Source organism: Artibeus jamaicensis, unplaced genomic scaffold, assembly GCF_021234435.1.
Source record: "Artibeus jamaicensis isolate MK-2021 breed Jamaican fruit bat unplaced genomic scaffold, CSHL_Jam_final scaffold_474, whole genome shotgun sequence".
NCBI classification, from domain to species: Eukaryota; Metazoa; Chordata; class Mammalia; order Chiroptera; family Phyllostomidae; genus Artibeus; species Artibeus jamaicensis.
Genome location: NW_026522046.1, coordinates 16,108,081 through 16,135,169, shown reverse-complemented (window position 1 = coordinate 16,135,169; position 27,089 = coordinate 16,108,081). Strand labels below are relative to the sequence as shown.

The 27,089-nt window shown below is 41.3% G+C and overlaps 1 protein-coding gene across 8 annotated transcripts in view; it reads left to right on the top strand.

Moving 5' to 3' along the window:
- FNDC3B (fibronectin type III domain containing 3B) overlaps positions 1 to 27,089 on the top strand; it is a 314,158-nt gene that overhangs the window by 64,803 nt on the left and 222,266 nt on the right. For all 8 annotated transcript variants that reach the window (XM_037137468.2, XM_037137471.2, XM_037137467.2 and 5 more), the window contains exons 2-3: positions 3,340 to 3,478; positions 25,204 to 25,279. In XM_037137468.2, coding sequence (XP_036993363.2) covers positions 3,368 to 3,478; positions 25,204 to 25,279 — 187 coding nt within the window. In that variant the 5' untranslated portion in view covers positions 3,340 to 3,367. The remainder of the gene's footprint in view (positions 1 to 3,339; positions 3,479 to 25,203; positions 25,280 to 27,089) is intronic.

Genomic DNA, 27,089 nt, shown 5'->3' with positions numbered 1-27,089 from the left:
TTATCTCGTCTAGAGATAATTTATTGCTTTTTCTATATGTCTCTTGCATTCCAGGCAAATGAAAGTATCCTGTATATGTACATGGAGTGTAAAATTGGTATTTAAACATGCTGGCTGTGTAAATCTCCCCATCTATAAACAAATGAATCTTTTACTTGTATACTAGTCAGGATAAAGTTTGGTTTACCTTTGGTGGAACTCTTCGGACTTAGAAAACAGGCCTTGGATTTTAACAAGCTGGTGGTCTTGGGAAGGAGGAGGACAAATCTGGTTACATGAAGTGAGACTCGTGGTAGGGAGAGCAGTGGTTTATATTCACTTCATTAATTCTTCCATTTTCCCCGTGATTAAAGGCGTGGTGGTTAGTCAGTTGAGTTGAGGCATTAGAAGTGCATGATCTTTGTGAGTTCCCATTGCGAGCTGTCTGAGGAAGATTGTACATATAGTTGACTTTTAAAAAAATGTACAGCTCCCCCGTCTTTCTCTCCCTGGTCCAATAATCCACAATAATTTCTGCGATCGATGAGGTAGATCACCTAGTAACCACCATCCAGTCCCCGCATCCCCCCTCCCTTGCTAGAAGTAAAAAAGGATTCAGGCAGCTTTTTCTTTATGGCACAGCTGCATTACTCAAAGTTGCCTGACACTTTTCAAAAGCAAATACAACGATCTCTTTGTGCCAGTGCACGTGTTTTCTTTGTTTGTTTGTTTGTTTTCAGCTTTGTGCAGGTCCCCCTACTGTCTCATCCCATATGAGACATATGTGAGTCTATTGGTCTATACCCCATCCTACTCTTGCAGAACCTGGAGTTTTAACTTCCCAACTTGGACTTGACACCTGTGCTTAAGAGTGCTATTTGGGGGTACTAGATTGCTACATTTGTTAATAGCAAAGCAAGTCCCACTTTTCAACAGGATGCCAAACAGAAAGTTTTCTTAAATTGAAATCATCAATGTAAGACATGGTGTTGGTGTTGAGACATTCTTTGATATGAGGGATAGGGGACCAGGAATGCCTGAATTTTACATCAGATCAAAGTGATCTCTTCCTGCCCAGTACCTATGATCCCTCCCCAAGAAACAGTGGGAACTGGGAACAAAATAGCAGTTAATTTAATGTGAAACTCAGTCCTCTGTATTGAAAACTTCAGTTAGTTGGATTGGACCATTTGGGGCATCAATAGTTTCATCACAAAGCAGGCTCTGACAAGGGACCTCCATCCTGCCCCACCTATCCAGCCCCTACACTTGTATCATATTTCCTGCTCCCTGTCCTAGTGGAGGGACTTAGAGGCTGGAAGGATCCAAGGGGCAGGGCCTAAGTCTGTTTACTCCTCCTGCTTTATTGGGTAAAAAAAGAGAGAGTGGGTTCCCTCCTCATGCGTCTTTGTGAGAAGACCAGCCTGTGCCAAGTGCATGAGGGCTTTGGCACCCCCTGACTTAGCGGAGGAGAGAAGACGGGGCTGTAATTGGCACATAATCCCACCGCCAAGTGCCCTGGGACTCTTCCTGGGGGAGGAGTGAGGAGAAGGTCAAAGTGCGCACGGGGTGCCTCAGTGGTCGGGCATGCTTTAAACTCAGACCACCAGCGGAAATTACTGCCCTGTTTTTCTAGCCTACAGTTTTGAAGATACATTAAATAAAACATTACGCTTAAGAAATAGGCCTATGTAATACCACCGATCTGAGGGAAAGCAGCCAATCTTTCCCCATGCACTAGTAGGACAAAGCGTGTTAGGAATAAAATTGAAATGGGCACCAGTACTCCATTATTTGACCTCAAAATCAAACAGTGATGTCATGATGGTGTCAATGGAATTGTCTTAGTTTATTTTATTGTGGAAGGATCTGTTTTCTGCATCAGGATAGACCATTGGGCTTTGGGTTTTGTAATTTTATTTGCTTAGAAACTGAGTAATTGCCTCATAAAACAGCATGATGGTACTATTAACACTGAATTATAAGACCTGTTATTATAGAATGTGCTTCCCTAGTTGGGACAGGACTTCACTGTTTGGCACTTAAAATGATTAGTTTCTCTAAATGGGGTTATAATGAATAGTATAAATTTTTACCTATTTAAAATAAAAAAGTTTACAATCTATTGGGTGGCTTTTATGCATCATTTGATATTTTCAGGGAAGGAGTTTTCTTTTCAGTGGCATTGGGGGTGCGGTATATTTAATGTTAATAATGGCGGTGGTTAAAGGTGAAGAGAAATGTTTTATCTCTATCACACCTGAGACCAATCTGGGATAGTTATTAAAGGATTTGTCCCATTGTTTTGCCTGATTTGGATATTAGATATTAAAGGGTTAACTGACCATGAATTTGAAACTTTATAGGACTTTATTATGAAAGATTGAAAAACCTAACTGAACTATATGACAGTGGGTTTTTGAATTAACTTAAGTAGTGCATGTGTGTTTATTGGTTTTTTGCTTTTTGTCCATGCTGTTAAAAGTTTTTGTGGCATTAACTCTAGCTGTAAGTGAAGAATATGTAAATACTTTTGAAAGAATAAGTTATTTTAAATAGGAATTTATTATTGTCCTGTTGTTGTATTGACTACATATTGGTGGCTGGTATGATTATGGAATGAAATTGAGATTTGTGTTGTTTTGACCACTTGTATGAAAGTCATTTATTCTGTTGAAACAATGGAATGTCTTTGGGCTCAGTTCTGCAGAGGGTGCCACGGGGTACTCTGAGATACAGGAAATTTCAAGATGTATACAAGTGGTAAAGATGTAAATATATAACAGGTTAATTTCAATTCAAGGAAATGATGGGTGAGAGATGATTAGAAGAGTGATTACCAAAATAACAGCAAGTTTAGAAATTGCAGTATAGGTAGTTAATCTTTGTATGTGGGTTTTGTTTTTTTTTTTTTGCCTGGATTGGCTGTTTATTTATAGTATTTTGATCTGAATAAAATGAAAAAACTGCCATATAGGTCAGTTGACCTTATTTTCTGTAATTACCTTACATATAATGGTATCACCAGGTTTTGTTTGACACTTTGCCTTCTCAAAACATTAACTCATTCTATCCTGAGAAAGCTCCCTGGGGTTGAGTAGTTACTATTCTTCACGTATTTTTAAAATTTACAAATAAATGACAAAGTTGAGGCATGGGAGGCTGCATACACATGGCTGCTCGGAGACTCGTCTGTGGTCTCCTGGTTCAGGCTCCGCCATGTACTTCAACACAGGAATACAGCACTGTGTGATAAATAATCGGAGTTTCCACTGACCTCAAGATGGAGTACTTAAATTGTCTTTATAGGAGGCTTTGTGTGGTCCTGAGTACTTTTTTTAAATGGTGGTTCTTTTGCAGGGAGCCGATTGAGTGAAGTTCTCCATGAATGTACGTCACAATGATGATGACCGACCAAATCCCTCTGGAACTGCCACCATTGCTGAACGGAGAGGTAGCCATGATGCCTCACTTGGTGAATGGAGATGCAGCTCAGCAGGTGGGTGTCCTAAGAGGGAATTTAAGTCAATCTATCCGAGGGGAAGACATTGACCCAATCACTGTGTTGAGATCGAAAGATCTGTGATTTTGAACATTGGCAGTTTTAGAGCTAAGTGCTTTTGTTGTAGAATAACTGTATAATTTTTTAAAATATGAGAAACTGTGGTTTTTGAGAACAGCAAATCTTACCTCATCCACTTAGTATTCTTGAAGCATCAAAAAATGTCTGCTTTGTGAGGTGAGTCATTTTGGAAATATGCACCAGTCTTTGGAATAGAATGTTGCTCATGCCATATATTGTGCTTGACTGGCTTGCCTGGTTGGCTAGAGCAGGACACTCAGCAGACAGGTCAGGGTTTGACCTCACACAGGGTGTGGCTGACCTTGACAAGATGCACAGATCCCTGCAAACTCAGCCTGTCTCCTTGAGCTGTCCTTCCAAATGTGGAGCTCGCTGTTACTAAACATTACAGAATAGACAAGTTATTTCTGAAGTCATCCATGTAGCATTTGGGGAAAAATTTAAACCGTAAGTAAAACTTACAAAAATTATTAGAGACTGGACTATTCTGATAACATTAACTTTTTTATTGATGACAAAAACTGGGTCTGCTTATTTAGTCTTATACTAATTAAATATCATTTTGTCTTTACAAAGTTCTTCAGAAGCATAAAAGTGAAAGTCTTTGTCTTATGAAAGTAGAATTGGAAACAATTGCTTACAAATGTTTACCCCAAAATGTTAGTAAACGAAATAAGTTAATCAGCCATTTCTGACATCAATACATCCCTGCCCAGTCTATCATAGTGCAATAACACTGTTTATCACAGTACATTAATACTTGTGTATATCTTTATTGGATGTTATTTTGCCACTTACAAATGTTTCATTTCTCTTTCCTGCCACAGTAGGCTATGAACCCCTTAAGAACAAGGTACATTGAATAGGCACTCAATGACCATCTGTCAGCTGAATACTTTTCATTTCCTTCTTACCAGTGGTGCAGGTATCTCCTTTCCTGACTCCTCAGTCTTTGTCTTTCTTCTGGATCATTTTTGCCAACATACTATAGTGTCTTTTATCTTAAGTACATAAAACAACTACGCCCTCCCTACCCACAAAACAAAACTCCCTCCCTTGACTCCAAGTTCCCATCTAGTTACCACCTTATAGCTCTACTCCCTACAACAAAACTTCTCTGAATAGAGCCTCTACGTATCTCCATTGCTTTTCAGCTCCAGAGTCCTCAGTTGTGTCTTTTCACCTTTCTCTGCTAGTCTGTTGGCTTTATCTCAGGGTATTTTTCTGAAAGCATTCTTTGCTATGTCCACTCCCACTGCTCGGCTCCAGGCAACATCTTTCACCAGGATAGGACAGTCCTTCTCACTGGTCTCTCTGCTTTTATTTTACTTTTGTACCATCAGAAAGCATTTGCCAGTCTTTTGAGTCTTCTTCTCAAAACACGCATTATGGCCCTGGCTTGTGCAGTTTAGTGGATTGAGTGCTGGCCTGTGAACCAAAGGGTCACCAGTTCTGTTCCCAGTGAGGGCACATGCCTGGGTTGCAGGCCAGCTTCCCCAGTAGGGGGCGTGCATGAGGCAACCACACATTGATGCTGCTCTCCTTCTCTTCCTCCTTCCCTTCCACTCTGTCTAAAAATAAATAAATAAAATCTTAAAAAAAAAATAAAAACATGCATTGTGTCATGTCACTGGTGCACTTAAAGCTATCCTGTTACCGTGGAGTAAAATCCAAGTGTGGTGCCCTGGCCTATTGGTCTTACGTGTTTAGTCCTTGTCTTTCTCCTCATCGTTCTTCCACTACTGTGCTCCAGCCGCTCAGGGGAAGGTCTCAGAGTACCGTGAATGGTTTCGGCATGCCGTGTTTGGTCTCCCTTTTTTTCACTAATTAGAAGGATAACAGAAGACTTGGAAAGCATCCTCAGCCTCCTGAGTGTCCTCACCCAGTTCCTGTGTGCATATGTACTCAGAGGCCGGGGGACCCCATCCATTCTATCCTGTGTCCTTTTAGTGTTTTGATTTCTTCCTCATTTCTGTAATTCAGTTTGCACAGAATAGCCTTTTATAGATCATGAACCATTAGTTATAGAATCATTCAGTTTCCTCTTTGGAAGTAAACTCCTTTGTACCTAGAAATGACGAAAGACTAGACTTCCTCAGCAGGCCATGCGGTATTCCCCTACTGTGTGTATTTACCTCAAGTCTAATTAGAAGCTGCTTAATCCTTTTGTTTTATAAAATCACATTTTTAATTCATTTGGGACTTTTTCTGTAAAGACAAGGGAAAATCTCTTTGTTTTATAAATAACCAAATATTAAGCTTTTTCAAACTGGGGTACACTTACTCTACAAAATCCTATCAGAAGGAAATCTTACAGTCTTTCTAATCAGTAAATATGTGCTAGAAGCATTAAAATTTGTAGGTTATGTGGACCATGCTATTGATGAGCATTAACCCTAAATTGCCCATAATGGGTCATAATTGTTAGGTGGGCAGAGTATGGTTGGAATATCCCTCTCATTGGGACCAATCCGAGGTTTATCATGCCTTGGTGTTGCCTCTGTCATCGCTGTGGCTCAGCCTAAGCAGGGGGCTCTTTGCCTGACAGTTTTCTTCCTCCTTCTGCCCTCAGGAGCCCCATTCTGTATCTCTCTCATTCCCTCAAGCCTCTGCTCTTTGCTTTGGGTCCTAACATTGACCTTTGGCCTAGTTAGGTGTGGCACAGTCCTCCAGGCCTGTGTGTAGAACCTGGGCGAAGGCCCAAAGGGAAAACTAACCCAAGGAGCAAGCAAAGTCAGTGATGGAGAAATGCCAGACAGGAGACAGGGAAAGAGAAGAAGGATAGGGGTCACCAAAAAGGGCAAGGAACAAATATGGGGACCCAAGGATCCAAAAGTCTGGGACTGCAGGGGTTTTGAGTGCTGGCCTGGGGCACCTGTTGGTATTTGCTGCCTGCTCTTCAGAGCCGGTGTGGTATGGTGCTCAGGGCTTCTTTTTAAAGGATCAGGACATCGAGAACACTCCAGAGAGAATCACCTGTGCTGGTGTTCGCTGAGGCTTTCACGGTGCTCTTCTTCTGCACTTGTTCGTGTTAATCAGGACCTTTTGGAGGCACAGTGCTATGACTTCAGTGATGCATGTTGCAGGCACTGTCCGACAGACCCTTGGCGGTGGCATTTTAAGGGAGGTAGCACTTGAGCCGCCTCTCGAGTACACTGTCGTAAAGAGCTGCCTGCTGGTTACAGGGCTCTTCCTCTGCATCTCTGTTAGTGGTGGGCGTGGTGGAGCTCACCTTGTATGTGTTTACAGCTTTCTTAATGCTTTGCAGCTGTGCAGAGAACAGTCTAAACATGTCTATGTATGCAAGAGAACCACCACAGTTGTGAGAAAGCTCTTCAGTCCCCACAGCCACTCCCCTGATTTCTGCCCTGTAGGTTTGAATTCAGTTTGTATGAGCTCTTGGCAGGCTTTTCTGCTCTGTTCTGGCCCTTTAAGTAAGAGACTGTTAATTTTCATTATCCAAAGTCATGTTAAGTTTGAATCCTTGGTCTCATTTTATAGAGATAGCAGGGAAAGGATGATTCTTTGCTTAAAATAAAAAGTCATCCTTATTATGAGTGAAGATTTAAAAATAATAATGAGCAAGAACAACAGCAAACACAATATGTGCAGAAGCAACTTAGCAGCTTTACTTATTCAGCAGTTTTATTGACATATATCCATGTCATGCAATTCACTTACATAAAGTGTACAATTCAGTGGAATTTACTGTATTCACAGAATTGTGCAGCCATGACTACAGTTGATTTTAGAACATTTATTCAACCTAAAGAAACCCCTGTAGCAGTCAGATCTCCTGCCGGTTCTCAGGCAGCCACCAATGCTTTCTGTCTCTGTAGATAATTTGCACACTCTGGGCATTTTATATAAATGAAGTTGTGAAATGAAACGGTAGCATGTATCAGTACTTTATACCTTATTTATTGCCCAATAACATTCCATCGGATGGATATGCCGCACTGTGTGTATCCATTTACCAGTTGGTGGGCATTGGGGCTGTTTTCACTCTTTGGCCATTTACACTGTGGGCCTGTTTTCATTTTTCTTGGATGTATACCTGGGAGCAAGATGGAACCACATTACTTTGAACGATTTTCTAAATAAAAGACCTCTGCTTCTCATTATAATTTCTTCTACTCTGAATAGATAACATAGCTAAATAAAGTTTGCTTTTTTAAAAAATATGGTAATTGTATATTATTCTCGAGTTATAAAAATTAGGTTTTGACTTGAGTTTTTGTGTGTGGCAATATAAATTATAGTGTATGCCCTTCAGTAATCAGAATGTTGGTGCCCGCGTTGATATTTTCGGGGCCTAGTGGTATATTAATGAAACTGTCTTTGTTAGGGACTTCTAGTACATCTTAGAGATTTAAAAGTGCAGCAGCTATTTTGAGCATGAAAGAGTAAACATCAATCCAATCTCCTGCTTTTTTTGTTGGTTTTAATAATCTTGAGAAGAATTCTAGCACCCACCAGTTGAATAAGGAAATCGTTAGGTTCAGAACAGAAGTGCTAACATAGTTTCCTGATTTGCTAATTTAATCTGTGACACTCATGGCCTCCACGAGGGTGGTGCACCACTTCACATTCTCACGTTCTCAGTGACTTCTCATTATGTATTCACTGGGGGTCTGTGGGGTGGGTTGGGGTTGGACGCCTCTGTCCTGACTGGCACGTAGCACAACTTAAAGGACACGGAGCACGCATTTTGTTTGTCATATTTATGTCTCTTTTCTTTTAAGCTTGCAGAATATTGATTGCTAATGAGTGTTCCTTTTGCTTCGGCTTCAGGAAGTAGATCTCCTTAACTGTAAACAGAAAGTATGTCCCTCCTGCCATCTCAGGATGGCATCCAAACAGGCTTGTCCTCTGAGACCGGAGGTTACATTTGTCTCAGCCATGCCCAGTTCTCTTGACTTGGCCTATTCCTGTTGATCAGCACTTAGCATGCCGTTTTACTGAGAGTGAGGTTCCCCCCGTCTTTTGTTTCTTCTTTTTAAAAGCCTCTGTTTCCCCTAGACGGAATACATAGCCATGGGTTTCCTGGGGCATTCTTCGGAGCACACACACATTTCCAGGCAGCACATTAAACATATTAAACTTTCCACGTTCAGATGGTGCTCGTCATCAGCATGTCTTTTACATCAACTCTGCTTCTCCTGCTAATCCAGTGACCTTTTCTGTTCTGGTTGATATCTTCTTAATAACTTTTCCCCTGACAGCTTCCTTCTTGTGTTCGGTAGTTCAGATCCTCTCACCACACCGGTTTACTCTTTAAACATCCTGATAGCCACTGTTTTAGGAGGACCCAGAATGAGTTTTAGCTCTCAGTGTGGTGTAGGAAAATGAATAAACAGTTCTTGGGAAGTTTGCCCAGGGAAAAGAGGGATATTCAAATGAGAATGGTGCTGGCAGTTAAAGTCGAGGCTGCAGCCTATTGCTGCTGAATAACATACAACAACTCCTCTAGCGATAGAATCCTATTTAGCAGCCGGGGCATGGCTCGAAAGTAGAAGGAATTAGGCTGGTTGCATGTCGGGTTTGGGAAACCAAGTACGGGAAGCTCAGTCTTAGGTTAGAGTCCTTAACATCAAGGTGTGTGAAGAATGTATAATTTGTACAAATAGTTTAAAGAAAACTATTATTGCAAACTGCCTTTGCGTTCTCTACCACTCAAACTCTATAGACCTCTGGTGTCAAGATATTGTCAGTCTCTCTCTCTCTCTCTCTTTTTTTTTCAGATTTGGGGTAGAAAGGAGGATTGGGAAAGTAAGATTTGTGACTGAATTAAGGAGTGACTGAATGAGTATTTATTGATTGTCTTTTGTATTGTATTAGGTGCTGGCAACACAAAGATGAGTGAGCAACACAAAGATGGCACTCTTCTTGCCATAAAGGAAACTAGTTGGGGAGCAAAATGTAGTTTAACCCACCTCCCCATCCTGCAGTTGGCTGTATTTACTCATCTCTGGTGCTTAGATTGTTAGATTGGGGGATACAGCCCTATCCTGGGGGCACAGAGGTGGGATGGAGCAGGGCCTGGGATGGCTGGCCAGGAGACCAGAGCAGGCTACGAACAGTGCCTGTGGGGGGGCTAAGCCTCGGCGGAGGTCTCAGTTGAAGTGAAGTTAGAACTGTTTTTCAAGCTTTGCATATAATGTAATCAGTTTCTGTTTTACAAAGTGAGAACACTCTGTAGGGATGGTGTGTTTCAAGTGGAGACCTAATCAGTAGCACCCCAACAAACTGTCTACGAATTCTACAGCCTCTTTTCTATTCAGTGTTCTTGTTAGCGAATCTGCCTGCCCTCTGAGGCATCCAGCTGGGGTCCACTCTTGGCCCCCCGCTGTCTGTTCCTCAGAACGTCTGAGTCTGCAGAGGTGCAGAGCGGGAGTATCCCTCAACCGGAGTTACTTTCCAGTAACTCCGGGCAGCACCCCTGCTTCTAAGGGCCCCCTTTCCACTGCAAAGGGGTATGAGTTTATCCAGGTCTGTAGTCTCATTTTACAGTTCTCCCTGCCTTAGGTTTGCCAATTCTCACTACAAAGGCTTCCGAAAAGGTGTAACCTCTGCATAATCTCAGTCTCAGAAAGGAAAATGTTGATGCTGTATCATCAGAGGGTGTTGTTATATGTGGCTCCCATGATAATTATGACATATGACATATAATTATGACAGCTCTGAGCTGTCTGGGTTGAGAGACACTTCAGAATTTAATTAGCCAGAGGCAATAATAATAAGATACAAGATGTAGTCAGTATCCTTGAAATGGTAGAAATTGAGCTGCCTTCAAAAAGGAGAGGATTAAGGAAAAAGACTGGTGTGGCAAGGTTGCACTGCAAAATAATGGCAATTTAAAATTCTGCCACAGTTTTAACATTATGATTGTTTTCAACTTGGTGCACCGTTTAGCTGGCTGCACTGTAAACTTGGGAGAACAGGGACTGTCTCTCTTGTTCACACTTTGCTTGGCGTCTGAGGTAGCGTTCAATAAATCCTTCAGAAGAGATGAAGGAAGAACAAAATGAATTCAATTCATCTGGACTGGGGCTTGAAAATTGTCTGCATGTTGCATTTGTCACACAAGCATTTTTTAAAGATTTTATTTATTTATTTTTAGACTTGGAAGGAGAGAGAAAGACAGGGAGAGAAACATCAGTGTGTGGTTGCCTCTTGCGCTCCCCACACCGGGGAACCTGGCCTGCAACCCAGGCATGTGCCCTGACTGGGAATTGAACCAGCGACTCTTTGCTTTGCAGTCTGGAGCTCAATCCACTGAGCCACACTAGCCAGGGCTCAGGCATTTTTTTTAACCTTTAATCTTAGCAAAAAATTAGGTGCCAATAATTTAAAAATGGGAAGATTTACATATAATTCTGGATCTTTCTATTTACCTGGAAGACCCAGAAAATCTGATGACACTTGGTAACAAATGGCTGGCAAGAAGTAGCAGCTGCCCCCACTGGGGCATGTAAACCCAGGCCCCACTCCGTGCTTCACCCTGTTTCCTAGCTTTCCTGGGCTCTGGGGTCATCTGAGTTTGGAACCTGGAGACCGTGGACTTCTTTTACCTCTGGAATTGCATCTTGTGCTCACATATGTTGTGCTGCACATATAAAAAATATTTAATTTTTTTTTGGGACACTCATTGTATATCACACTGATGAAGTGACTTTTAAGCCTCTTAGTTTTCTCCTTTCTGTATGACTTGTAACCTGAACTAGCGTGGGCTTCGGTTCACATGGTTTTGTAGAGGGGGTCAGTCATGCCTTCCACGTCAGGACCCCTGCGGTGTTGTTTTTGGCCTCTGCTTTCCAGTGAGCACTGTACGAGCCCCTAAACCGTGTCGCGCTGAGCACTTGCCACAGCAGAGGGAGGGCAGGAGAAACAGCCAGGCGCCTTGGTTTTACTGTTTACAGACTGGCTGTGTTACAGAACAGGGGCCCAAGGGGGGCAGTATTTGGCCCACCCAGGGATGCCAAAAACCTGTTACAGAACAGATACACTGGGGCCGGACTCCAGAGGATGGTATACTAGTACCGGCCAGACCCCCTACTGGGCCCGATCTTCCGTTGCCAATTGGAAAGACATCTCTCAATGCCAGAGATTTTGTGAAAAGGAAAGGAAATGTTTATTTAATGCTATTCAGACCTAACGTCTTCATTAAAATATCAAAGTCCTTTAGGGTATTTACCTACGCACACAGTGCTCCCTTCTCCCCCTGTCCTAACTGCGGGTACTGTAAATCAGGAAAAGAGCACACGTAGGTGTTTCCAGGCCACTGGTCCCGTCAGCTGTGTTGTTGTCTAGGCAGGATCTCCAATTAATCCAAAGTCATGCAGCACCTTCTCATGGTCCACTGGCGAGAGTTCTTTGTACCCATTTTTCCAGGCAAAGTCTCTCCTGCTTCCCAGGCCACGTGGCCAAAGGGAGCACCCCAAAGCCGTGTGAGCCTCTTCTACCAAGCTGCATGGGTCCACACGCCACCAAAAGTGCATGTCTTTCTTCTTCACCGGGCTGCAGGGGTCCTCACTCTGCTAAAACCGCATGGCTCTCTCTGCGACCTGGGCAAGAGGGGTTCCTCACTCTGCTAAAACTGCATGCTTCCTTTTCTTTCACCTCACCAAGAGGGGGTCCTCACTCTGCTAAAACCACGTGCTTTCCCTCAATGGCTGCGGTGTCTGGGTTTAAATCCCCCCTCCAATCTTCCTCTGTACCCCTATTTCCAACTCTTCCCATGATCAGTTACACCTGCCAGTATTTCTATATTATTGCAGGTTTACTGGTCTGCCATCGTGAGTCTGGGCAGGTATGGCCCATGTCCTAGAGCCAGTTTTCTCCAAGCTCCCACTCAGGAGCTGTGGGGGACCTGCCCCCCAGTTACATCTTGGGGGGGAAGTGACTTCATCCCCCTGGCTCCAAGCCTGGCCACAGCCATTTAACATATCCAAGTGACCCGCCAAAGGCTGTAGATATATCCAAGTGACCTACATATCCAAGTGACCCACCGAAGGCCATAGATATAGATACAGACTCGCCAAAGGCTAGAGCCAAAGGCTATAGATATGTTAAATGACCAGGCCATGGATTAACTGCAAGGCTGTGGCTGTACAAAACAGCCCTGCATGTTCCTGCTCCATGTGTCCCTTCCCCCAACTCACACCTGTGGGGGAAGGGGTAAGGACATCTTATATGTCTCGCCAATATTCCTATACACCTTGAGTTCTGGACACCATTCCAAATCTTTTTGGGGGCCCCCTGGCTGTATCAGTTGGGGGGCATTAAATGCAGGTGCGAGGTACCATCGTTAGAAGAACAGAGATGCAAATCCTTATGTTTACAACCTCTTGCACAGTTTCCAAGAATCAAGACTTCAAAATACTTATTATTGAAATAGAATTTTTTCAAAGTAATCTTTTTTGGTGTTACCTAGATGACACATTTTTATGTAAATCATTTCTATATGAACTTTCTCTCTGAATAAAAAAATTAAATTTGGTAGATTTCCAACCACTGGTTTCAATGATTTTTTTGAAAAATGTGTATTTGTCACATTGGATGCGATGTGACAGCCATTGATGCATCTCATAGTGCAATAAAAATATACATACACACACAGAGGAAGAAAAAATGGGACAATTCTCTATCCAGAATGTGTTAAGACATATGTTTGCACATAACTGTTTTCATGTAGGCAGGCTCTGCTCTTTTAAAAAAATTTTTTAATTGATTTTAGAGAAAGGGAGGGAGAGAGGGAGGTGGGGAGAGACAGAGAGAGAAACATTGGTTTTGTTGTTTCACTCACATATGCATTTATTGGTTGATTCTTGTATGTGCCGTGACCGGGGATCAAATCTGCAGCCTTGGTGCATCAGGACAGCGCTCTAACCAGCTGAGCTGCAGAGCTGGGGCCCCACACCCTCTGCTCTTTTTTGTCTACACATTTGACTTAAAAATACGTGAATTATATATGTTACACTCCAAACATGGCAATAGTGAGCAAACTGCATAAAATTAGTAACATTAATGTCTTAAGTTCCAGATGCAGTTGTAGAAAATAAAACACTGTGCCAGAGTCAGTTGTTGAAACACCACATTATGGTGTCTAGGTGATTTTGGGTTTAGCTGCCTTCAGATTACAGTAGTTTCCTCACTTAAATCGAGACTAGCCAGAATTAAGTGCCTCTTAGTAATTTTTAACAGCTCTCCTGTTGAAAGAAATTGTGGCTGTGCTGTGGTGGCCCTGCAGAAGAGACAGAACTCGCGGGCCACTTCGTGTCCATCCTACGTCGTTGCTCTTTGCAGCCCTGGGGCCTTTTTCCGGAGCAGGTGGCCATCAGATCAGATCGTTGCTGAACAGGAACTATTTTATGGGCAGCAGGTGTGTTTAGCACAGTCGTTAACTGGAGTAATTAATTTGACCCTGCCTCTTCCGAATTTACTCTTTACTGCCCCTTCTTTGCTCCTGGCAGTATGGTCGTGCCCATTTGGGTAAAATGGACCGTCTACATTTTGAAAATTACTTGTCAAAGGTTTTTGCTTTGCAGATAATTGGGCAGTGAGTGGAAAGAGCGGAGAGCTGCAGGTCTGGTTTGGGGGCAGGCTGACTAGAGAATTTTCATCAGACTGTCCTTAGGGTTCCAGTCTTACTACTTTCAAACACTGGTAATCAGTTTTTGTGAGTCAAAGTTTAGATTTGGAAAGGAACAGACTTTTGCTGCTATCCAATTGTGTTGCATGACTTTTAACGTTTAGGAGGGGTTGTTAAAATGTTCCAGAATTCATCAGTGAAGCATGTTACTTCCTCAGAAAAAGTTCCTTTGGTCTTCATGTTGGAATATGAGTTGTATTCTGGTTCGTGGGAGAAACCATGATGCACTGAAGCATATGCGTTGGATAGTGAAGTTGTTTGGTAGCTAAATCGGCTGGAGTTACGCTGATCATTCATTTTCTCTGACTTGACCAGTTTATTTGCATTGACAGACTGGGTCTATGTAAGACCTGTCTTTTCATTACCTTTGCAAAAAGTCCATAAAGGAAGTATTCTGTTAGAATGACTATAATTTACTTGGTGACTTCAGTTATGACTGAAAATAAAAGTAATATAAGATGAATATAATGTGAATTAGAAATTGCAACCATTTTTGTCTCACTGTTGAAATGGGAAGTCAGACCCTGTCTATGAATGATACCCATTTTAAAGACTTCAGGGAATCAGCTGAGGGTGGAGTTGGGTGATAGAGGACATTACCCTTTCATAGATGGGTGTTCACACCCAATTTCTGCCTGAGAGTCTTCTCCTAACTCTTGAAGTGGTTCACTCCGGGTCAGGCAGGCACTGGGAGTTTTCCCACTTCATTGGCTGCCTGTGCGCAGGGCTGCCGAGGGACCGGGGATCGGCCTTGTACCAGGTGTGTGCCCCTCCTTTGGAGGGTGGCGGCAGTTCAGCTTCCAACAATTGTCCTAATACCAAGCAGGGAGTATAGAATAAAAGGTTCTGTAAGGTTGACTTTTGCAGAGATTTCAGTGCCTTTACACCATAAAAGATACGTTGAAGGTTAGATTTTTGACATTGAAAGAATTCTAAGTGTCTACATGAATGTTTGGCATTTATTTCAGACTTAAATGTTTTATGTTGTAAGCTTGCCGATCACCAGCAGACTTTTAGTTTCAACTTTTAGTTGAGTGGATATTTGAGGACAATAAGTTAAATTGTTGGAAAGAATGGCTTTTATTTGATATTTTAATTTCTCTGTTCCCTCTGTGATGAAGGGAACTAATAGGAATTATTTGAGGGCATATGAGGTGCTAGGAATGGTGCTAAGCATGTACATCATTTCACCCAGTGATCATGACCCTGTAAAGCGGTGATCATTTTTACAGACAGAACCAGAGGCCAGAAAGGTTAAGCACTTGCAGCTGACAAGGCACAGCACTGGAGTTCAAATTCACTTTTGTCCTACTTTTCAGGAATGGTGGGGCTGCTTGGGTTAGGCATCTCTCTGTTGTCCTGTTCAGGTAAACAGTCTGGGGAGACATGGAACTGGGTTTGGCATAGCAGTAAATGGTGAAACTCACCAAGGAGAGCACTTCTGGTTTGTTAAGTGACCACCGTATTAACTCTGGGAAGTAGCTGTGATTCTGACTCGGGAGCTCCTGAGAATTGCAGACTGAGCAGTCCTCCCGTCGTCTGAGGCCTGGAGGCACCAGTTGAATTTGGAGGAGGAGTCAGGAGTGAAGTCATCTGAGGACCAGCTCATGGAGCTGCTCCCTCTTTCCTTAGGGAGTGGTCCTGTCCCTGAGATGAGCAGCAGGGGAGCGGTTCCCTCTGGGGTCGACAGCTGATGAGAGATGTTGGTGTGCAGAGAAGGGCAGCAGGCGTTCCTCCCCCCCCCCTCAGGAGGGTCACCCTGGAAGACTTGGGGGGGGGCTTCTGTCTGCCTTCCTTTCCTCCCAGACTCCGCCTTCCGTTTTCATTCAAACATTACGTCACCCAGAGGCACGGTTTGCGTGTTTTAAGAAATCTAAAAACTTGTTGTGAGACTTGAACTTATTAAATTGTTTGTTTTTCATTCTAAGTTTATAATTATTTCTCTTAAGTAATGCCAGAATAAAAATAAAACTAAGTTGATCCTTCGAAGAGTAAGAAAATGGCCACTTTGTTATGAACATTTTTACTTCGGTCACCTCTGGGTATTCCCGCTCTCAGGGGTACAGAATTCTGTCACACATTATTTGTACCATGAGCCATGATACCACACCCTTTTGCTAGCCAGTTCCTCATTTTTTTCCTTTTTTTTTTTTTTTAGATTGATGAAGGGCTGCTTGGACTTTGACTCTTCTCAAGATGTTAATTATGTGTTTCAAAATCGAGTGTTCTGTTAAGAATCACTTACGCACAGTTTTGGAAGAGAACTGGAGGCAGGGAGTTGCTTCAGGGGTGCAGAATATTGTTTTGGAGGCCTCGAGAAATCAATCTTAAGAGTTAGTTCATTTACCACCAAGACATATTTAGTCAGTGTATATAAACAAAAGAAGTCACAGTGTGCCTGGACATTATTTGTCCCAGATGGAGTTTAAACTTGGCTCATTATACTGCACTGATGTCATGGTGCATAAACTGGCCCTGAATTGGAGACGTGCACAGAATCGGCTGTTTGCCTGTGTGTGCTGAAGGCGTGCGAGGAGGGGAGGGGCTGGCTGGAAAATTTTTGTCACGTTTTCCCTGTGTTGTCTGCAGAGACCAGTGTCAGTCCTGAATTTGGACTTGGTGCAGAATGAGGGAAGAATTGGACTAATCTTTTCACTGGTACAAGTCGGCATGTGTATGCCCTCAGGATGTCATTCTTTTAGGACCTAGAGTATGAATGCTCCGCTGAGCTTTCCACCTGTTGCTTACGAAGTGCTGAGACACAATCTGGAAAGGAACCCCTTGAAGCATTACGTTTTTGAGTATTGTTAATCTGTTTGCCTTGAAACCCTAAATTTGGCATTTAAAAAAAAAACCTTAATGGTCTAAAGTATCTAGCTGCATAATTCTGTTTTCCTGGATTGTATGATGCATAACCTCTCAAACTGGTGGTTTAAGTATTTGAAAAGGCCAGGGCCCAATGCCCCTTTGAGAATCGGGCCCAGTTTAATTCTTCCTGTGTGCTTTGGGAAAGCAGCTTAAGGGTCAGAAAAGGGTCCTTTCTTGAACTTCTGAGCATTTAATAGGAAATTTCCACACATTGTGGTGTTATTTTATTACATTTTATTGCTGACTTTCATTATAATCATCTTCATTAGAAGCATTTCCAAATGATTCAAACCCTTTTGTAGATGTAAAGGGCTTAGATTTCAGAACTTTTGTGAATGGATTCCAAAGTCACTGTTGTTGCCCGGATCCATGGAAGCTGAACAGACTCTGGAATGTAAATGGGTTAGAAGGTGAGCCTTTAAGGAAAGCCAGAATGTTCCCCAAATGGAAAATCTGGTCAGAGGTGAGAATTGGCTGGTTTAAGATCTTATTGAAAACAAACGTGGCAGATTCAGTTGAATTTTTTCATTTGACTTTCTTATTAAAGGCCACTTTTTTTTATTATGTGGAAGATTTACCACTGTTAGAAAAAAATGGAAAGAAAAAAAAAATAGGCCCTGGCTGGTGTAGCTCAGTGGATTGATCGCAGGCCTGTGAACCAAAGCATCGCTGGTTTGATTCCCGGTCAGGGCACATGCCTGGGTTGCAGGCCAGTTCCCAGCAGGGGACGAACGCACAAGAAGCTACCATACATTGATGTTTCTCTCCCTCTCTCCTTCCTTCCCTTCCCCTCTAAAGATAAATAAATAAAATCTAAAAAAAAGAAAAAGAAAAAGAACTAGTAATGAAAGTTATTTATTGTGTTACACACATTCTGTGTGTACTAGGGTTGCTCTGCTTCTGAAGCACACACGGGAGGTGGGCGTCGCCATCTTTTTTCAGATGAAAATACAGGGTTAAAAAGGTTAAGTGTCTTACTTAGCAGAGCCGGGACTCAACTGTAATCTTTCTTTTTTATGTTTTTTTTTTCAGTTAAATTTATTGGGGGTGTGATCTTTCTGATTTCCTCTTCTCACTGTGTGCCTTGGGTATCTTAGTTGCCTTCTAATAATTAGTTCCAAAATGGATTGAAACTAAAATGAGATTAGATTGAAATCCTAGCACGTCTGAATTTTAAACACATTACACCATTTAGTCCCCCATGTATTTGCGTGTGTAATTGTTCTTTTGCTTATTCAGTTGCAGTCTCCCGCTCTCCCGTTAAATGTCTCACTCAACTATAACTTTTTTGATTTCTTCCTGGTTTCTTCAGTTTCCATAGCACTTGATAATCATATTTTATTATGTTAATTGTATTGTCTATTCCTCCAACAACACACACTGGGTAGGATTTCAGCCTTCTCATCTTAGAATCATCGGTGCTTAATAAAGTGTAATAATAGTAACTACTCAGCAGGTTTGTGTTGAATATTCAAGAGTTCAATACTAGCATTAAGCATTAAGTTTAATAATTAATTCAAAGTCAAGGCCTCAATAAGTGATAACATACTCTGCACTGGCGTGGTGGGGGCATGGGGGAAATCCTTTCTCTTCTGCAAAATCCTTGCAAAACCTTAGAATGTTACATATTTATATTCATTTCTGATTTTATGTTATTGGGCACAAAATATCAAGCAAGTAATTAATAAAGTATAGTAATTAGAATAGTTAATTTTAGAATATTTAATGACAGAGTATTGGGAACTGGTTTTCTGTTGTAAGGATGAGAACATTCTTCATGGCCACATTACTTTCTTTTTTTTTTAATCCTCACCCAAGGCCATTTTCCTTTTTTCCTCATTACTTTCAGAAAGTGGGGGTGGGGGGGGCAGAGAGAAAGAAGGAGAGAAACATCGATCCGTTGTTGCCGTTCGAGCCAGTGGGAGATACAACCTGCAACCTAGGCATGCGTTCTGACCTTCTGACCGGTGATTGAACCCACAAGCTTTGGGTTTATTGGACTCCGCTCCAAGCAAGCCACCTTGGCCAGGGCACATTATTTCCTGATTATTTCTGAGGGGGTAGAACAGTGTTAAATGAATAAGGCGGCCAACATTGAAATGGGTCTTAAAATTATAATTGTAAAATATTGGGATACAGGCAGTTAAATATGTTTCTTCAACGGTCTTGAAATTCTGACAGTAGAGTTGTTTGTTTAGGTTCGATGCACAGCTTTCCAGAGTTGTATGACATTAATTAGCACATCAGTGTGGATCATGTTGCTCTGTCTCAGCCAATAAAAACCAGACACGAGGTAGCTGTATCTAAATGGGGGGAGACATTCTATGGATTCAGTATGCAGAGCACATACTGAGAAGTGTCCTGAACTGTTGATTCCTCATCAGTGTGGCCAGAGGCCAGCTTGGGAACACAAGGTCCATGGATAGAATTGAGGATGAGAAAGGGCTTGTACCTCATTTAGTGGACATTTTTGACTGGGATTCACCCTGAAATGGTGATGACAGAAGAACAAATTTTGTTCTCAGCGAACATAATTTTTAACTAAAGAAATAAGAGTTATGTTTTTGGTACCCAACAATTCTGAAAGTTTTCTTTTGAAAGTTTTTTTTAAAGTTTTTTAAATAAAATGAATGTAATCATACTTCAAATGCACAAGTATATTTGGTAGCTGTCTTACGCAGGGAAGAACTACCCTTATGCTTACATGGAATTTTCGTTTTATATATTCTTGGTTTTTATCCTGAAGTCCTGTAGTTGAAACTGTAGACTCAGGCATTTGTGGTTCTTTTGAAAGAGGCTTTTAACCTAGTTTTGGTCATCTGTATTACATTTTGTTTTTTTTTTTTCCCATTTAAGTTAATGCTATATTTTTATTCTTAGCAAACAGCAGCTCTTTTTGTAATAAAATCTCTTTATTCTAGGCAGTATACAATAGTGGGAATGTAAATGTGCAGTTTTTACAAACTGCCATTGTGTTTTCTTTATAGCCCTTACCACTATCTATAAATGTTTTACTTTTTTAAGTAACTGGTTTTTGAAATTTATTTTTAAAATATTTTATTTAATTATTTTTAGATGAGGGAAGGGAGGGAGAAAGTTGTAGACAACTTTTGAACCTTCCATCTTTTGAGGAAATCAGAGTATTAAAAATATTGGAGGCCCTGGCTGGTGTAGCTCAGTGGATTGAGTGCCAACCAGCAAAGCAAGGGGTCACTGGTTCAATTCCCAGTCAGGGCACATGCCTGGTTTGTGAGCAAGTAGGGGGCATGTGAGAGGCAACCACACACTGATGTTTCTCTCCCTTTCTCCCTCCCTTCCCTTCTAAAACTAAATAAATAAAATCGTAAAAACATTTTTTTGGAGCATTGGAGTATTCTTGCTCCTTGCTTACACAGGTTGAGTCCTAAAACCCAGGAAGAAACAAAACAGGACCATTGGTCCCGTTGCGGTGTTGACCAGGGAGAGTCTTACATGCCATGCGTGTCCCGGGCCTTGAGCCCGTGTGGGAATGCCCGTGCAGCCTCTTGGCCTTGTGTGTTCTCTTCTGCCAGCTTTGGATTCAGGCTTCAGGTAGGACAAGTGAGCGGGGCAAGTACCTTTCTATTTTACCTGCTCACATTTTAAATCTTGGGACACTCTTTTTCGTGTTATGTTGTTACCACAAAGATAACCGTTGGTCATCTGTAGCTCATTTTCTTTTTTTTTTTTAAGAGTTTAAAGAATTTTTTAAATTTATTTATCCTTGGAAGGGAAGGGGAGGGGAGAGGAGGGGAGGGAAGGGGAGGGAAGGGGAGGGAAGGGGAGAAGGAGAGAGATATCAATGTATTGTTGCTTCTGGTGCATCCCCTGCTGGGAACTGGCTTACAACCCAGAACCTCGTCGATCTTTTGGTTTGCAGGCTTGTGCTCAATCCACTGAGCTACACCAGCCAGGGCTTGTAGCTCATTTTCTTGACTGGAGAAAAGAGAGGTGATGAATAATGTGTTACTTGAGGTTGGCTGTGGTCTGTAGAGACCAGGGCGCCAAGTGTGTGTTGTTAGATGGCTCGGGTCCTGTGGGGGCCTGGCTGGAGCTCTCCTAAGATTTCTCTGGAGTTTGAGAATATGGAAATGGAGGTAGGGGGAGAGAGAATATGGGGGAGAGATCACAAAGGTGCAAGTAGTCCTCTCCTGTAGTCAAAGGTAACTTTGTAGAAGTTATTAGATGTTCCTGGATAGAACCCTTTCTCACATGGAACTGTTCTGCAGCTTTTGGGTCGCATCACTTTGTCCACTAAAGGTATCTGTTGGATTATCAGAAATGCTGGCTCCACACGAGGAGTGTTCGTTCACACATGAAACAGCTCAGACTCAGGCAGGCCTCACGAAGAGTGGCCAGGTGGGAAAAGCTCCAGGTGTGAAAGGGCATCTCCTCTCTTGTCACAATGGCAGTGATTGTGTAGGCAGGTGGCTGGTAATTTTTTTATGTGAGGCATTAACTAGGTGTTTGCCTTCAGGAATAGTCTTAGATACTATTGATCTTGTGGTTAATCAACCACTGCAATTTAAACTGCTGCAAGGAATTTTCCTGTTCTTCTATTAAGTAAGAAACAGTTGGATTTAGACTTTAATTTTAAGGGAAGATGTTGCGCCTGTTTCAGTTTGTCTTCTGGGTAAAGCTTTCCCAGGATGCTGTATTTAGCCTTTTGCTCAATTATATTAATCCGACCTCTCATTTGATTGTTTCTTTGGACTCTGAAAGAATGGTCACTTATTTTTCATTAAGCCTTGATAAACTATCTTTGGTGATCTCAGGCTGCTTCCTTCTTGTAGCACTAACGGATTTGAACACAGTGATGGAACAGTAGTAGCCTGAAGTATACTAATAATTTGGTTTACACGCTTCTATTTTAACGTCTGTGGGGCAAAAGTCTATCAGTGGTTAAAAACTTTGTCTTTTTTTTTTCCTCCTCTGGCAAGACACAAAATGCAGAATGAGTTGTTTAAATGCTGACTTTGGAAAAGCAGGAAATGCTTACTTGAATGGACAAAAATGATGAGGTTTGGACAGTGATGTTATGTTTCACATTCTGTATTTAAAAGATCCTATAACAGTTATGTCTGCTTTGTGGCTAGAGAAAGGGGGGAAGGAGGAAGACAAGGGGGCAGGAGGAGAGGGAGAGAGAGAGACAGAGACAGAGAGAGAGAGAGAGAGAAAGATGCTTGTATGATACAAAAGGTGAAGTGCAAGGGAACCCGCAGGGTGTGGGTCATGCTGCCCAGGGCTCTGTGTGCACGGCCTTCTGCCGCCTTCTCATTCATGTCTGGTGTCAGGGACAGATCAGTGGGCCGGGGTGTGTCAAATTTTTATTTTTATCTCTCCTTTATTGACAGTGAAAACAACAACGAGGTCAGTCTGCTTCAGCAAAGCAAAATGCTTTTATTTAAAATATCTCAGTGCTGAGATGAATATGGTTGACTCAAATAATGACTTTGGCTCTTACTAAGAAAAATTGATATTGGGACACAGGAGATTTGCCGGGTTTCTGAGGTAACTTGGTAGATTATAATCTGGTTGTCATAGCAACTCAGCAGCAAGGAACATTACAGAAACTAAACATTTGAAGGGAGGTATTTTAGTATAATGCTTAAAAGCCTTTTACCTAGCCCTTTTTTCTCCCTGAAGAAGTGGGATGGGGGTCTGGAACTGGCCTCATCAGAAGAAGAGAGAGGAAAGCACAAGTGCCTGTGGTGTCTGGATACTTCTGGGCCATTCTTTGAATGTGGCCTGGTGTCAGTGACGACTAAGGAACCGTTAACGTACTTTTTATGCAATGTAATAAGCAGGTGATGTGACAGAATCTGAGACAGACCCCAACTCAGCAATCTCTCTTCTTGCCTGGGACCTTGGATAAGGCTGGCAAGCTGTACTTTCAGAGGCAACATTCAGGACCTGCCTGGCAGTTAGGAGTATGGAGGAACAGTATATGAGTTTGGAGTTATCAGGGAGGATCTGGGACGTGGTCTTGGTGCCTGATGTTTTTTTTTCCCCCAACTAATTCATTCTATAGGCATATACAGGGTCCAGTACAAATAAAGCCCCTATATTATTACAAAATATTCTATTACAAAATCATAAGCATGTAATTCTGTAATATTACACTATCACACTCAAGCGTACCATATGACATTTTAGGTGACATGTTCAAATTAAAACGGTAAATTATTACACCCATATTATTACCCTACTGGCCACACTCATGCAGGCATCACTTCTGCCGGACCCTGTATTGTAGGCCTATCACTAGAGTTATGAACACAAAGTAGGTGGTTTATGCTCTGTTACAGTGATGATAGAATTGGTCTATGGACTTTTAAAAGCACCTGGATAATTTTCTTTATTGGAGTATTGTTTCATTTCATTGTAGTCCAGTTCAATGTTTATATAAAAATAAAGTTAAAACTTTTCATGTTAGGAATGACTTTAAAAGCTCGGTTTCGAGAAAGCAATCGAAGTGTTTTGATCACCCTGTAGACATCAAGGGATTTCCTTCTGAGTTTTTAAAGTGGTGCAAGTTTTGAATACTTAAGACTGAAAGATTATTGACACAGTCTGGTACAGGGAAATATATCACCTTGAAATAACTGATATAATTCAAGATAATGAGAAGCGCCCAGGATGAAGTTTGGACTACGTTTTGCTGAGAGGTCCCATTTTCTCTAGTTCATGTAATCTTAATAAATTTTCAAAATAAGTAAGTTATGGTGCATACATAAATAAAGTTGACTTTTTACATTTCATGGAAAGAAAGCTAAATTTTTAAGTTAAAATAATTGTTTACAGTGGTTTTTCTGATGTTTTATGACTTTCATTTATTCAGTAAAAATAGTTATCAAGCACTTACTCTATGCCAGGCACAGTGTTGAATACTTATTCTGTGCTAGATCTTGTGCTTTTAGAGCCTAGATTAAAGAACAATAGGCACTGATATAATTGCTTAATTAATTAATTGCAATTTCAAATTCTAGGAAGGAGAAGCGGAGTGTTTGTTTTTGGAGAACGTATGTATTGTTGGGGTTCTAGCCTGTCCTGAGAGTCAAATGCCATTTCTTAGGCTCCCAAGGAGAGTAGGCCTCAGCTGGGGAAGGGAAGAGTGGGGTGGTAGTAGGCAGAGACGAAGGGGTACAAGAAGGGGTGCAGAGATGAAGGGGTCGCACACAGGGCAAATGTGTGTTGATGGGGCCAAGGGAGGGAGGAACAAGGCTTGATCCAAGAACTGTAAGATGAATATCACTGACGCCTTGTCAGTTTCTAGAAATATATAATAATTATTTTGCTACTGTCAGCCTTGCACAGGATGATTTTTAAGCACAGTTTTTAAGATTGGATTACATCCTTTAATTTGTATTTACAAGTAAATTAGTGATTTTCCTCTTTTATCTAAAGGAACTAAATTAGATAAGAAGTAAAGCTGTGAGGCTCTGGAAAGAAATATTTTGCTGTTGCTGTGTGTAGCCCAGGCCTTTGGAAGTTGTCCTATGTACGTTCACACCACTAAAACACCGACCTTTATGTAACAGATTTAAAAATCTGAGTGTTTGGTGGAGCCTAGTGGAATATATTCTTATTTTGTACTGTTCATTATTATTTCTAGATCCTATAGAGAGGTACTTTTTCCAAACTTTTTAAAAGAAATTGCTTTCTGTTGTTACACAGAAGAATCATATAACCCACGTCAGTGCTAGATACTGGGGAGTAGTGTGCAGCAGTGTTAGGTCAGAACCTCTGGTCTTTCTGCTGTTTTCCTTTGTAAGTATGTTTTCTGGCCTTTTTTTCTTTTTTAACTGTCATTTCTAAATCAGTGAAAGAGCAAAATGAAAAAGTATCTCAAAATTGAATTTTTTTAGTCAAATCATCAGCAATACTGGAGAATTCACTTAGCTAAATTCAAACACATGTACTTCCTGCTCGCACTTCCCTCTGCTTTGAACCAGGTCTAAGACATGTCCCAGATTTTGTGTTTATATAAGACTTTGTGCCACATACTTCTTGTCTACTGCACTAATTTAGTGATAAAACTTTGAAGAAAATCCCAGATGTTGTAATATTAAATTGAAATTAATATGTGTTATTTTGACAGGTTATTCTCATTCAAGTTAATCCAGGTGAGACTTTTACAATAAGAGCGGAGGATGGAACACTTCAGTGCATTCAAGGTAAGAAGTTTTTTGGAAGTCTTCTCATCAAAGGAGTTTTCCTTTACTGATTTAAGAAAGTGAAGTTTTTCTCTGTGTCTACCTGTGATTTTTTAGAAGGAAAATTTATCTAGGATGTTATTTCCCTGTTCTTTCTGTCAAGTAGGGGCCATTTAATGCTGATATAGGCTCTGCTGTATAAGGGACAGAGTTAAATTTCTCTAGTATTCTAGTGACTTTTAAGTGAATTCATTTAACTTGGGAAGACAGAGGCTTCATATGGAATTTTCGTTGACCTGAAAAATGCAGAGATTTTAAAAGACCCTAAAATTACAATTGAGAACTTTTTCAAATTAGATAAAAGTTTTAAATATATATTGGGTTATTATCCAAATGATGTTTTTAGAGGCAAAATCTGTATTGACTGTTAGTTATTTATTAACAAGTCACTGCCTTAAGACAGTAATCTGCCTTAAGTTTGGTGCCTTAGGACAACATGTATTATCTTACAGTTTCTGTGGGCCAGGCGCTTGGGCACGGCCGAGCTGTGCCCTGTGACTCTAGGCCTTTCACCACTAAAATCAGGCGTGGGCTGGAGCTGCAGCCTGTACAAGGCATGCTGGAGGGTCTGTCTGTCTCCAGCCTCGCTCACATGGTACTTGGCAGGATTTCGTCTTCGGCAGGCTGTTGGTCAGAGAGGGTACTAGGTCCAGCCCCCTCAAGAAAGGGGGTCATACGAGGCGTGAATACCGGTAGACAGGAATCTTTGGGGGCCTCTCAGAAAGCTGCCCACCACTGTCCACTCCAGTACTCCCAATAATTCCTGTCTCTCCCATATGCAAATTACCTTCTCCCAAGATTTCCAATTATAGCATTATAATTGCTCCATTATAGCATCGATTCAGAGTCCAGAATCTTGTCATCTAAATAAGTTCTAGGTGTAAGTGAGGCCCCTCAGGTTTCATTCTTTAAATGTACAGCTCACGGGGTATTTCAGTTAAATTCTCGTTTGTATAACACCAGGGCCTCCTCTCTCGTTCACTCTGTGAAGAAATGACTTAGGTACTTTGATCCATGTATAGTCCTGTGTAGGAAGATCAGCCCATCTGTGTTAGCCTGTAAACACTGCTGTGTTAGCACTGTTTGTGATAGCTGTTTTTGTCACCGAAGGACTTATAGTAAATTGACATGTAGTTAGGTTTAATGCTAGGTTATTGACTAGACTGGAATCTGACCATAGGGCTTATTTTTAATACATGGACTTGCCTACCAATATGAGGGGAAATGCCCTTCAGTTTGTTTTTCTATAATAAGCTACATGGAAAAATTGATTTTTCTATTGCTTTGCATAATGGAATATGCTGCCTCGTAAGTTCACTACTTGTTTTGTACTTGTATGAATACAGGTATTTAGGAATACCTATATTTAGAAAAGTGTATTTAGGAATACACTTTTTTTTTTGAGAAATTAGGGTATTTTCAAAGGTTCAAGCCTAATGAGTTTTAATTGCAGTTTAATTTGAAATGACTTAACTGTTTTGTCAATATTTGTACTGATTGCATTTTTGTGACCATTGTGTCACTGAAATTCATCTGTAGTGTTCTAAAACTGTTTAAAAACCAAAACTAGTTTTTGTGGGTAGATCATACAAAGAAACCAGGTTAAAGGAGAGAGGAAATGAACATTTTAAAATAGTGTGGGATATAGAATCTTCTATTTCTTTCTAGTATTTTAATAAATGGATATTACCAATAAATAAAACTTAGATTCCACTCTGTATCTTTAAAAAACTCACACCAGACAGACTATCTGAACACTCACTTTATCTGT